At 37.8% G+C, this 14154-nt stretch overlaps 1 protein-coding gene across 2 annotated transcripts in view; it reads left to right on the forward strand.

Annotated features, from left to right (window-relative positions):
• Positions 1 to 320: 320 nt before the first annotated feature.
• LOC127643791 (sister chromatid cohesion protein PDS5 homolog A) overlaps positions 321 to 14154 on the forward strand; it is a 47699-nt gene continuing 33865 nt past the window's right edge. Inside the window, exons 1-2 of one of the 2 annotated variants that reach the window (XM_052126680.1) lie at positions 321 to 449; positions 1186 to 1343. In XM_052126680.1, coding sequence (XP_051982640.1) covers positions 1221 to 1343 — 123 coding nt within the window. In that variant the 5' untranslated portion in view covers positions 321 to 449; positions 1186 to 1220. Of the gene's footprint in view, positions 714 to 1185; positions 1344 to 14154 lie in introns of both variants that reach the window. The other variant, XM_052126679.1, reaches the window with a different exon arrangement.

Here is a 14154-nt window from a genome sequence, read left to right on the forward strand (position 1 = left end):
TTTTTTTTTTTGCTTGTCTGTTGTCTGGATAAGACATTTCTGCTATTGTACCAGGATATTTATGTTTGTAATGTACCTTTCTTACTGGTCAATAAAGTAAAAAAAAAAAAATAATAAATAAAATAAAACTATTTTAACTATAAGGCGGGATTCCTTTCTACATCCGTTGACCGTTGGGCGTTCCAATTTCTCACATTCATTTGAATAGAATTGGCGAGAGACATTTTGGCGCATCTTCTCGAACTCGTACGGTAATGTTTCTCTCTCCATCGGTGCGTTGCAATACCGGCTTTCAGCCAAGCGGGGAGCTGTGCCTCCATTTTGCACGCGAGGACGTTCACACATCTCTGTATGAAAGAGACGGAGCTTTGTACCCTAAACTAAAAACAAAACTCCTAAACAAGAAACCGAACCTTACTCATGAATTAAAAGAACGACTTATCCGCGAGGTAATAACGTGATTCGATTGTAGGTGTGTGTGAGGCGGCTGAAGTCGTTTAGGGGAGTTTAATTCACACAGTTTGTGTGGTATGGTCAAGTTGGTGGTCGATGTTTGCCTCGCTGAGTGAACTTATACATAGAAAATAAGTAAACAATTAAGATATCCTGCCGTCTAAAGTTGGAATGACGGCTACTGTGGAGTAGTATCGCCTGAGAGATCTGGAAGAAATTCGTTTTGGATAAAGATAAGCTGCGGCTTCTGATTTGAACAGGTAAACGTGAGTGTTGCCTGGATGTTTGTGGAATAGTTATGAGGCCTGGAGCTGGTGGCTAGGCTAGTAGCCGCTAAAAGAGCTATTTTATTCTTTTGAGGTGCTTTAAAATAAATTGTAACTGTCAAAATAGTAGACTTGCATTTGAATTGTAATATTATGAAGAAACCATCGAGAGCCCACGAGATATTTAAATGGCTTTCGGGTAGTGAGTTTTAGTCCAAAAGCGCGCTGGCGGAGTGGGTCTCATTAGCTCGCAGGCTAGCACTGTTGTTAGCTTCATTAGCTACGTGTTTTTATTCGGGAAATGTCCGAAAACAGCCATTTGTAATATGTTCATGCCATTATACGATTTTTAAGGGGATAGCTACACCTCCAGCGAGCAGGAGACTGAAGTGCAGGAGGTGTTTTTAGTGTTTTTGCAGTGGTGTGGTGGGGTTTGTGTGCTGAACTTCAGTGTTGTTGACTATAGAGGCCAGTAGAGGACCGTCTGTTTGAAGAAGGACGATGGAGTTCACTCAACAGCCTCCGCAGCAGAGACCGGCGGGGGACGGAAAGATCATCTACCCACTGGGTGTCAAAGAGATCACTGATAAAATCAGCAACGATGAAGTCGTCAAACGACTAAAGGTAAGAGTCAAAGTAATGACAAGTGTCATCTTATGACCGGAATTAATATATTTGTCACACTTTATAAAAATACACAATCAAATAGACTTATTGTAATGCATACTCTTGTTATATAATAACAATAATAAGTCGCTAACAGTAATAGATGTTATATAATTTTCACTTGGGCTTGTAAGTAACCGCTGGGAACACTTTAGCAGCTGCAAAACAATGATCTGGCTATGTGGTTGTGATTTTTCCATCAGCAATAACCACTCATATTTTCTAACGATTTAAAAATATTTTTTTCACCTAAGTCACCCAAGTTTTTGTTAAACCTGTATTTAGATATAAGTGCTTAGCATTTTTCTTCTGTAATTTCCAGTGCATGAGACTTATTGGGCCAACACCAAGTTTAACTAAATGAGATCCCAATGATTTTTAGCTTGGGAGCATGATAATTAATTACAGGTGCTAATGGCAATGTCTTTCCTTTATTCATGATAAACACTAAGCAGTTTGGCCACAATACCTGACTGTGGTATTTGGTTTGATGTTGAAGATTTATTTTTAAATTTTTTTGGGGGATGCTTGAAAAGCAGCCACAAAACAACATCTGCATTGGCATATTATCTGCTATTCAGAAATGCATCTGCGAGTTGCATAAAAAAACAGAATAACTGGTAGTTTAGGCCTAAAGTTTCTTGTTTAGCATTCTTTAATGATTTAAGGTTGGGTAAATGAATGCTGGGTTCACTACGTTCAATTCTAATGCAAAGGCGGCACAAATACTATATTTTTCACTGCATTTGCTTGTGGTATTAGTGCTGAAATCTTGTTTTTTTTTTTCTTCTCTCGATGCTACGGAGCCTGTCCTCTATTAGGCAACATGCAGTACATTATTCACCTGCTTTTGATCACATCATACTTCAAAGTATTTTTTATGTGTGTTGTCTTGTGTGCTAGGCTTGCCATAATATGCTGTGTTACTGGTTATACTCTGTACATTGGATGACACTGGTGAGAAATACCAGTAAAATGGGTAAAAATTATGAAAGAAATTGTCTTAATGACAACAGTTCCTATATACAGATGTGTATTTCATCTCAAAATGGCACTTAACACTGGACATTCAGCACACAATATTTTTTAAACAAAGTGAATACGGCACAATCTTTTTGAAGAAAAAAACAACATATTCTTCTCTCCTAGATGGCTGAAATGGCTGAACATCAATTTTAGTCATATTTTGCATTACTATTTGTCAACTCAGCATAACAAAATTGTAAACTACATTTTCTTTAAAAAAAAATGCCTTCTGGTTCTCCTCTTCATTCACTTATTTCCCAGCAAGGCGTGATATTGGCACGTGCTGATTTATATTGTTCAGACTAATGCAAAAGAACGCATTGCCTGATACACAAGATACATACCTGAATAACCTAAATCGAATTCCAGAGAGAGATGGAGATGAGAAATAAAAGGAATGATCAATGAAGAAGGCTGCTTAAAGTAGTTCTCTTCTACCTGCAGCTGAACAGCTCGGATAGCATTAACAGGTGCAATCTATGGCCACATATTTTTTGTGAGCACATGAATTGAGAATGTAAACAAGACTAATTAAAAATGTTCTGCTCCATGTACAGTATATTACTTTAAATCATCATTGAGTGGTTAAAACAGCTTTTTTTTACTGACCTTGTGTGAATTCTTCTCCTAGAATGAGGCATAAAGTAATTGATAACACATTTTAATGTCACATTATTTAAGGTTTTACTGAGCGTCCTCATATTTAAATGCTCGTCTAATCGCCTCTCACTGCGGTGTGGTGGGTGTCTGATTGTTCTGAAAGTATACCTTTCCTCGGCTGTTTAGAATGTATTTTTACCCCTTAACAAAGTAGAACTTCTCTGAAAGTATTTTGAGGCCTTTAGCCACAGCATTTTGCTGCTGCTGCCTTTCTTATTAAAGGTGCTGTATACAAAATTATATTTACATTTTCTGTGTGAATACATGTAGCAAATTTAGCTCCTTTTCATTATTTCAATCCAGTATATTTTCAACCATTCAACATTTCATTCAGCATTAAGTCTTTTCCAAATTTTGGCAAACGTGAGAAAAGGTGCATCCTTTATTGTGAGAACAATATTAGAATGACACCACTGCATGTTCACTAGAACTGCAACTAACAATTATTTTGATAATCAATTAATCTAAAGATTATTCAGCGATTATTGCAACGATTAATCATTAGCTCTTAACCGATTATTCTGTGGCCTGACCTAAAAGGTTGTATTAAATGTACTTGCTAACAATAAAGAGGAAAAAATGTATCTTTTAAAAATACCTCTAAGTGACATTCACTAAATTAAAGAGAGACAAAAACTTTTAACTCAGTTAAAACAAAAAACAAACAAAGTTTAATTCAGTAAAGAAATTCACTGCAAAAAAATCCTATTGTTATCGAGTGTTTTTGTCTTGTTTTCCATTTAAGAATGTCTAAAAATCCTTAAAATAAGATGCATTTAATTGAGTAGCAACATAAGTTATTTAGACTTGCTTGAAGAGAATGTATCTTAAATGTATTTTGTATATACGTGTGCAGTTATTTATATATATATATATATATATATATACAGTGAGGAAAATAAGTATTTGAACACCCTGCTATTTTGCAAGTTCTCCCACTTGGAAATCATGGAGGGGTCTGAAATTGTCATCGTAGGTGCATGTCCACTGTGAGAGACATAATCAAAAAAAAAAAAAATCCAGAAATCACAATGTATGATTTTTTAACTATTTATTTGTATGATACAGCTGCAAATAAGTATTTGAACACCTGTCTATCAGCTAGAAGTCTGACCCTCAAAGACCTGTTAGTCTGCCTTTAAAATGTCCACCTCCACTCCATTTATTATCCTAAATTAGATGCACCTGTTTGAGGTCGTTAGCTGCATAAAGACACCTGTCCACCCCATACAATCAGTAAGAATCCAACTACTAACATGGCCAAGACCAAAGAGCTGTTCAAAGACACTAGAGACAAAATTGTACACCTCCACAAGGCTGGAAAGGGCTACGGGGAAATTGCCAAGCAGCTTGGTGAAAAAAGGTCCACTGTTGGAGCAATCATTAGAAAATGGAAGAAGCTAAACATGACTGTCAGTCTCCCTCGGACTGGGGCTCCATGCAAGATCTCACGTCGTGGGGTCTCAATGATCCTAAGAAAGGTGAGAAATCAGCCCAGAACTACACGGGAGGAGCTGGTCAATGACCTGAAAAGAGCTGGGACCACCGTTTCCAAGGTTGCTGTTGGTAATACACTAAGACGTCATGGTTTGAAATCATGCATGGCACAGAAGGTTCCCCTGCTTAAACCAGCACATGTCAAGGCCTGTCTTAAGTTTGCCAATGACCATTTGGATGATCCAGAGGAGTCATGGGAGAAAGTCATGTGAGTCAGATGAGACCAAAAGAACTTTTGGTCATAATTCCACTAACCGTGTTTGGAGGAAGAATAATGATGAGTACCATCCCAAGAACACCATCCCTACTGTGAAGCATGGGGGTGGTAGCATCATGCTTTGGGGGTGTTTTTCTGCACATGGGACAGGGCTGACTGCACTGTATTAAGGAGAGGATGACCGGGGCCATGTATTGCGAGATTTTGGGGAACAACCTCCTTCCCTCAGTTAGAGCATTGAAGATGGGTCGAGGCTGGGTCTTCCAACATGACAATGACCGAAGCACACAGCCAGGATAACCAAGGAGTGGCTCTGTAAGAAGCATATCAAGGTTCTGGCGGGGCCTAGCCAGTCTCCAGACCTAAACCCAATAGAGAATCTTTGGAGGGAGCTCAAACTCTGTGTTTCTCAGCGACAGCCCAGAAACCTGACTGATCTAGAGAAGATCTGTGTGGAGGAGTGGGCCAAAATCCCTCCTGCAGTGTGTGAAAACCTGGTGAAAAACTACAGGAAACGTTTGACCTCTGTAATTGCAAACAATTGGCTACTGTACCAAATATTAACATTGATTTTCTCAGGTGTTCAAATACTTATTTGCAGCTATATCATACAAATAAATAGTTAAAAAAATCATACATTGTGATTTCTGGATTTTTTTTTTTTTATTATGTCTCTCACAATGGACATGCACCTACGATGACAATTTCAGACCCCTCCATGATTTCTAAGTGGGAGAACTTGCAAAATAGCAGGGTGTTCAAATACTTATTTTCCTCACTGTATATATATGTATGTATGTATTCAAGATCTATTCTCTAAAAGCAAGTCTAAATATCTTATATGCTGCTGCTCAGGTGAATATGTTGTTTTAAAGAGTTTTACATATTTATATGGGAAAACAAGCCAAAACAAATAAAAAACATTTTATTGCAGTGTAGCCTCTCTCACCTTTCTGTTCACTTCAACCAATCTTTCACTCACAAAAAAACAAACTCTCTTGTATTAATAAAGCTGTGTATTGCCAATTTTCTTCACAATAAGAAATGCACAGTGACATATATTATGATTCAATAAGTCACGAGCCTTTAAGTTATAATGTAGCTGCATTAAGCATGCGCATCCCTGAGACAGAGTGTACATCAGCCGGATGCAGTTTCAGTCTCTTCCCCTTTAGATCGGGACATTTGCCCTCATAGTAGAGAGACTGACCGCACAGAAAATTGACATGATCCACCACTCCTTTTACCATGATAATTCAGATCAGGGATGGGTAACTGGCAGCCCTCAGGCCATGTATGGCCCTCAGTGTCGCTGAATACGGCCCGTCGGACAAGACTGAGGATTGATTTTAGTTAATTGAAAAAGGGATTATGTAAAGATTGCATTCAGGCTATGATGTTATTACAACTATCCACCAGAAGAGGTTGTTTGTTCTTAGCATACCTGCTGATCACTGTAGGATTCTAACATGCATTATCTTAAGGCCCAAACATATTCTGCTTTTGCAGACGCCTCTTGCTACACAAGCTCGATTTCAGAAGCTGTTGTGTTATGAAATGTGTCAGACCGCATTTCATAACCTAACACATGTACGTGTTGTCGCAAGGGGCGCTGCAGCGGTTTTTATTTTTTCAATCAACAACTGTCATGGCAGAAGTAGCAATTTGAGGATAGTCTTGCAGAACAAGTTGGAGCATTTATATTTAATGCATTAAAGCTTTATTAAAATTCTAATAATATTGAAGCAGATTATGTAAATAACTACAAACTCCGAAACTGGCATTTCTCTATGCGGTCAACGCCTCTTCTATGAGTTGTGTGTATGTCCCGATCTAAGGGGGAGAGATTGAAACTGCACCTGGCTGAGGCACACCCTGTCTCAGGGACGCTCGGCCCTCAAGCATGCACGGTTAATGCAGATAGATTATAACGTGATAGCTCATGACTTATTGAATTATAATATATGTGTCACTGTGCATTTCTTATCGTGAAGAAAATTGGCAATACGCAGCTTTATTAATAAGAGAGTTTGTTTTTTTGTGAGTTTAAGATGTGAACAGAAAGGGTAGTTTCAACCAATTTATACACTGCAACAAAAACGTTACACTTATATTTAAGCAACTCTAAATATCATATATGTTACTTCAAGTAAATGTATCTTGTTTTAAGGATTTTTAAACCATTTTAAATGGAACACAATACAAAAACACGATACAATTTTATTTTTTTTTACAGTCAATTTCTTTACTGAATTAAACTTAAAGTATTTTTTCCCCCTTTTAATTCAGTGAATGTCATTTAGAGGTATATTTAAAAGATTACTTTATCCTCTTTATTGTTAGGAAGCACGTTTAATACAAGCTGAATAATCAGTTAAGAACTATCGATTAATCGTTGCAATAATAGTCTAATAATCATTCTAATAATTGTTAGATTACTTGATTATCAAAATAATCGTTATTTGCAGCGAATAATTTTCGTTATTACAAAAATGTGAGGGGTGTACTCACTTTTGTAAGATACTGTGTGTGTATATACACACACAGTATATACATATACATACATATACACACACAGGCAGCCAAAATTTTGGAATAATGTACAGATTTTACTCTTCAAGACAGAATTTGTTACTTTTATTCATCAAAATTGCATTCAACTGATCACAAAGTGTAGTCAGGACATTATTAATGTGAAAAAATACTAATTTTTTATTTTTTATTTTATTTAATAAAAAAATATTCAGAACTTCTTAAACTACTTCAGAAGTGTTCTCATCAAAAAACCCTCCACGTACAGCAATGACAGCTTTGCAGATCCTTTCTGGCTGTCAATTTGTCCAGATACTCAGGTGACATTTGCTGTGTTTTTGAGTGACAAAGCACAAACATAACATTAGCCTACAATGAGTCATTACTAAATGGCATCATGTAAAAATGGCTGATTTTTAGTTTTAGTGTAGTTTTAGATTTCATCTAGTTATCACCACAAAATATTATCTGTTACACTTTACAATTAGGTTGTATTTGCTAACATTACTTAATTAGGGAACTAACAATGAACAACACTTACAGCACTTAATTTTAATTCTAACGTATATTTGTATACAGAGGACCTACAGATCTGAGATATTCAAAAAATCTTTGTGTTATGAAGAAAAAATACACATCTGAAATTGCATTTATGAGAGAATTTTCATTTTTGGTGACCTATTCCTTTAAGAGAACAAAGACATATGTAGCAGTGTAACCCATACATTTCTTGCTGTCATTACATAATATTTCTATTTAAATGGGCAACATGGTAAAGATTGTGATTGGGTTGGGGAGAGCCTGGAAATGTTTTGGAGAGATTAGAGTAGGTGTTGTCTTCCTCGTTATGCCACTGTGCTGTTTTCACTGACCACGTTTACATGCACTTGAGAAAGCGGGTCATTCCATAGTTTTGAGTCTGAAGCTCAGCCGCTTTCCTTGAGCTCAGAGCGCTGGCTGCCCTTCCCCCACTCTCACTGTCTCTCTCTCTCAAGCGCACACTCACAGGCACAAGCAAAAGAAGGAACAAAAGTGGCTCTCCTGGGTCCTAGAACTAGAAGATTTTAGTGCTTATTCCACAGGGATTTGTATCAAACTCTGTAAATTTGCAACCTATGTTAGAAGATTGTTATCCAGGCGTAAAGACTTTATATTTCATGTAACCATTTGAAGGGGCATTTATGGTGCTTTCACACATGATTGCTTGGTCTTAAACTACAGTTCAATTCCTCTCTTCCTGCAATTAACAGGTAACCATAGTAATTGCAACAGGGAGCATGCAAAGACGCATAATGTCATCACTAGCAGTTTTCTTCCGATTTAGAGCGGATCGAATTCAGGTCAGCAACAAACAGACCGGTGTTCACATGAACCGTACCATAGACCAGTGGTTCTCAACTGGTTTTACTTTGGGACCCAAATTTTACATTAAACATCAAGTGGCGACCCACCATAGTAAAAAAAAATGCAACCTGTATTTATTGTAGCCTGTGTCTTATTTCTTTTTTGCGTAGTTGTGTTCATGGTTTTCAAGTATAATGGCATGATCAAGTGACATTATTTTTGTTGTTCATGTCAACAACAAAAGATACAGGAAGTTTTATTTTTTTCTCCCCCCTTTTAATTGAATAGCCTGTTTATTTAATAACAGAACGTATGTTTCACAGGAGGAAAACCTAATTTGTCCCCAAATCTTGGAGCTCCAACTTTTAAAGCTCTTTATGTACTTGTCCTTATATTTAAAATGCAGTGACATATAAACACAGGTAAGGCCATGGATGGCTACTCATTACCATGAGCCCCTTTCCCACCTACAGTCCTGTACTTTTCTTTTAGTAACTTCCTAGATGAGAACTCTTACAAAGAATGGAACACCCAAGGAGTCGAGTTTTCCCCTGTTGCATTTGCATTGCCTGAACTACCACCGTAGTGACGTAATCTAGTATTGATAATTTTTCTTCTGACAAGGTTGGAACGTGCAATTCAATTTAAACAACAACACCAAAATCAACAACACCAATGACAGAGGATGCTGGGATCAGAGTTACACTTTTGTTAGGGCTGTTTTACATGAGCTTTGGCTGCATCTGAAAATATAGGCAGCTGCCTAATCAGTTAATGTTTTAAACGACAGTGTTTTTGGATGAATGGAACTGTAAAGGAAATTGGTCTCTGAACAGTTTAAAAAGCACCTTATTTCATTCTACCGCAGCCCCTAAAGACAGCATTTTCCCATTTTCAGACGCAGTCTGTGTCTTAATGTTACAACTTAAACTGGGCAAAAGAGCTGTGCCTGCTGCAGCCGGAGTGAGAGATGAGACAAGTGGTCAGACTACCACGCGGCACGTGCAGAATTCTCAATGCTTTGTGCATCATAGTTTTTTGACCAATCACAGGGTGCTGCATCTTTCACAGTCCCTGTACGCCCCCAATGTACCTACTCCAGAATAGGAGCTATAAAACCCCAAAAACGGCTCAGAGGAACATTAGTTCCTTAGGTGTGAAAGTGAAAATAGTACTTGTTCCGGGGGAACCTAAGATTAAGTAAATTTAAGTACCTAAAATGGGCTGTAGTGATGTCAGTGGGAAAGAGCCTATGGTTAGATCAGTTTACCTAGTTTTAAATTTGAATAGTTAATATTTATAGTATATAAAAATATTAGCCAAACTAATTTAGAAATTTTAACTGCAACTTCCACTGCTATGAAAAATTAGGTCTAATAGATTGTACCCAATAGATTATTTTAATATGAAAATATAAAATTATTGTACTTTTTTTAAAATTGTGAACAATTTTGTAAAGTGATAATGTGTAGTAAAAATAAACGTTATTTTGGTGGATAGCACCAAATAATTTTCCCCACCGCTGTTTGGCGTGTCTGGGCTGCCTACTGTTTGAGAGGCTTTACTTGACTTCCTCCATAGCACTTTAAATTAGAAATTTCACTAGAATTTAAATGGGTCACCTCAATATTGTGATCGGTGCTGTGCAATAACAATGGAAGCCCGGTCGTTGTGTGTGCACACCAGAGAGAAGAGCAGATCAGATCATTACTGTGAGCTGGTTTTGTTACACGTTGTGCGAAAGCTTTAATTGCATCATGAAATTTTGCAGTGCAGATGAGAAGCCTTTATCTGAATGGGAAGATTATCTTTAAATTTGTATCGGCAGCTCTTAATTTCACTTGGGCGGCCACCGAAAAAATGTCAATGGGAGAACCATGGCATTGTTCTTTGCCTGTTGTCTACTAGACTTGCATCCCACTTTTGAGTCACGACCCACTAGTTGTGAAACACTGCCTTCTATTCAGTTGAAGTCAGAAGTTTACATACACTTAGGTTGAAGTCATTAAAATAAAAAATTTTGACCACTCCTTAGATTTAATATTAGCAAACTATAGTTTTGGCAATCATTTAGGGCATCATCTTTGTGCATGACACAAGTCATTTTTCCAACAATTGTTTACAATTGGTTCACTTTTAATTTACTATATCAAAATTCCAGTGGGTATAAGTTAACTGTGCCTCTAAGCAGCTTGGAAAATTCCAGAAAATTATTTCAAGCCTTAAGACAATTATCTAATTAGCTTCTGATAGGTGTACTGAATTGGAGGTGTACCTGTGGGTGTATTTTAGTGCCTACCTTCAAACTCAGTGCCACTTTGCTTGACATCATGGGAAAATCTAAAGAAATCAGCCAAAACCTCAGAAAAATAATTGTGGACCTCCACAATTCTGGTTCATCCTTGGGAGCAATTTCCAAATGTCTTCAGGTACCACGTTCATCTGTACAAACAATAGTATGCAAGTATAAACACCATGGGACCACGCAGCATCATACCGCTCAGGAAGGACATTCATTCTGTCTCTTAGAGATGACCGTAGTTAAGTGCAAATCAATCTCAGAACAACAGCAAAGGACCTTGTGAAGATGCTAGAGGAAACTGGTAGACAAGTGTCTATCCACAGTAAAATGAGTCCTATATCGACTACGGAAGGGCATTTTGGTCACTTTGTCTTATTGAGAACTCTAATTACTCGAGTACTCGTCGAGGACTCAAGGCAATTACATGTTCATAAATGTATATGTAATTAGATGTCTGTTGCATTGCATCTTGTTCCAGTGTATTGTTTATTCATTATTATAGGCTGTTATAAAATAGTATGTTACAATTAATCAAAATATAATGCATCATATTTTGTCATGTAAAGATTTGCTGCCCAACTCTGAGAGAATGTGTACAACGTGCGTCTGTCTGTTCTTCCTTCAGGTTACCGTAGTAATCTTAGTAAGTGTGCACCAGTTTTATAGTGACCGTCTGAACAGTATATTTTAAAATGACCGGAGATCCCGTAACATTGCGTTTTAATATACTTGTTAGGTTGAAGTTCAGTTTTGAAGATGCTGCATTGTGTTCCATTTAACTGCGCTCTGTCAAGCTGTTTGAAACACTCGCCTGCTGTACACTACGACACGCGCCGTGTGTGTGTCCCCGTGCGTCCGTCCGTCCAAATGTTCGCTATTGTGAGGAAAGCCACGATGCTCTATATTGTTGCTGTGATTCATGAAGCGTTTCATTCAACTCGGATAGTGTGAATCTCCACCTTTCAACTGAGGAAATTGCAATGGAATGACACTTTATATCGGATATCTAACTAGGAAACTCTTCATTCATTTCGTTGAGATGCAGGTGTGTTACGTCACTCAGGGAACTCATGCCCATCCCTAATATCTACATAACCTGGAAGGCTGCTCAGCATGGAAGAAGCTATTGCTCCAAAACCACCGTAAAAAAGCCAGACTACAGTTTGCAAGTGCACATGGGGAAAAAGATCTTACTTTTTGGAGAAAAGTCCTCTGGTCTGATGAAACAAAAATATAACCGTTTGGCATTAATGGCCATTATGTTTTGAGGGAAAAGGGTGAGGCTTGCAAGCTGAAGAGCACCATCCTAACCGTGAGGCATGGGGGTGGCAGCATCATGTTTGGGGGTGCTGTGCTGCAGGAGGGACTGGTGCACTTCAAAATAGATAGCATCATGAGGAAGGAAAATTATGTGGCTATATTGATGCAACATTTAAAGACATCAGCCAGGAAATGAAAACTCAGTCGCAAATGGGTCTTCCAAATGGACAATAACCCCAAGCATACCTCCAAAGTTGTGGCAAAATGGCTTAAGGACAACAAAGTGAAGATATTGAGTGGCCATTACAAAGCCCTGACCTCAATCCGATTGAAAATTTGTGGGCAGAACTGAAAAAGCAAGTAGGCCTACAAACCTGACTCCTGTTAAACCAGTTCTGTCTGGTGGAATTGGCCTAGCAACATATTGTGAGAAGCTTGTGGAAGGCTACCCAAAATGTTTGAACTAAGTTAAACAATTTAAATTCAATGCTACCAAATATTTACAAAGTGTATGCAAACTTCTGACCCACTGAAATGTGATGAAAAAAATAAAAGCTGAAATAAATAATCCCCTCTTCTGACATTTCACATTCTTAAAATAGTGATCCTAACTGACCTAAGACGGAATGTTTTCTATGATTAAATGTCAGGAATGGTGAATATATTTGGCTATGGTGTATGTAAACTTCTGACTTCAACTGTATTTATAAGTTCTTTCAGTGCACTGACCTGAAAGAGATGGTACACCCCAAAAAAAAAATTCTGTAATTTTTGACTCGTGTTATAACCCTATGTGACTTTCTTGTCTTTTTCTAAACACAAAGGGGCAAATTGTGAAACAACTTTGTGCTCCGTGATGTCATACAGAGGCAGTTTATGGTGACTACACCTTCAAGCTTCAAAAGGACATGGAAGTATAATACAGAAGTCTAATAAATTATTCCTTGAGACTCATGATTGTTATGAAAGCATACAATAAAATAATATAATCTAATGTTTTATTTAGTGAAACTGTTCGTTTTCATGATAGGGCAAGAGAGCAACAGTTCACGCAGCGTCCTCGTGACATGGAGCTTTGAAATGAAAATGTGTTTTGATTTTTTTAATCTAAAAACAGGTCCACCACAGCGATAGTGACAACATAACACAACATAACACAAAAAACAGAGAACTTACTAAAAAGAAGAGTTTGTAGTCAAAGAATAATGCATTTGAGTCCTCAATCAAAGAGAGAGAAGTAGTAGGTGGGAATGTCTGTCAACTCTTCTCCAGTGACGTGCGGTGATGTCTTAAAGAGGCTAGGCACTGAGTTATGAAAGCCAGATTACCTGATTTATTGGTTTAAGCTAATAATACGTAATAACAGTGAACATTACGCACAAGCGCGGCATTTCAAGAAATGTACAAATCAGGATGTATATCTCTCTCTCACGCACACACACACACAAGCGCGTAAACTGTGAACGTTACGCATTTATCAGATCCTTCAAAACCTCTCGGTTTTCCTTTACCTTTTCATTGTGGTAGGTTATATTCAGCTTCCTTTTCTCGTCAAGTGCAAGGTCGATCTGAGATTTTCCAAAGGTTTTCAGTGTAATTTGACACTGGATGTGAGCTGACGACTTTTCATGCTTGGTTAAAGCTGCGGGCAGGTTGTTCAAATCACAATATCCCACTGAAATCCAAACAGTCTGACTGGTTGAAAAAAGCAGGCAGGGATAGCAGTACAGCCGCTGATTGTTAGCACAGCCACATAGCCAATCTTTTCTTACATACCAATCAGTTTGAAATGATCGGATAATTTTTGGGCCCTTTTGCTGTACTAGTCCATCTAAGGCTGGCGTAGACCTCCCTCTTGCAATTAACACATATTTGGAATTAAAATCGAGCTTGGAAAAATTTCTTAATTCCGTGATTACGGCCGGTGCTGT

The sequence above is a fragment of the Xyrauchen texanus genome, chromosome 5, assembly GCF_025860055.1.
Source record: "Xyrauchen texanus isolate HMW12.3.18 chromosome 5, RBS_HiC_50CHRs, whole genome shotgun sequence".
NCBI classification, from domain to species: Eukaryota; Metazoa; Chordata; class Actinopteri; order Cypriniformes; family Catostomidae; genus Xyrauchen; species Xyrauchen texanus.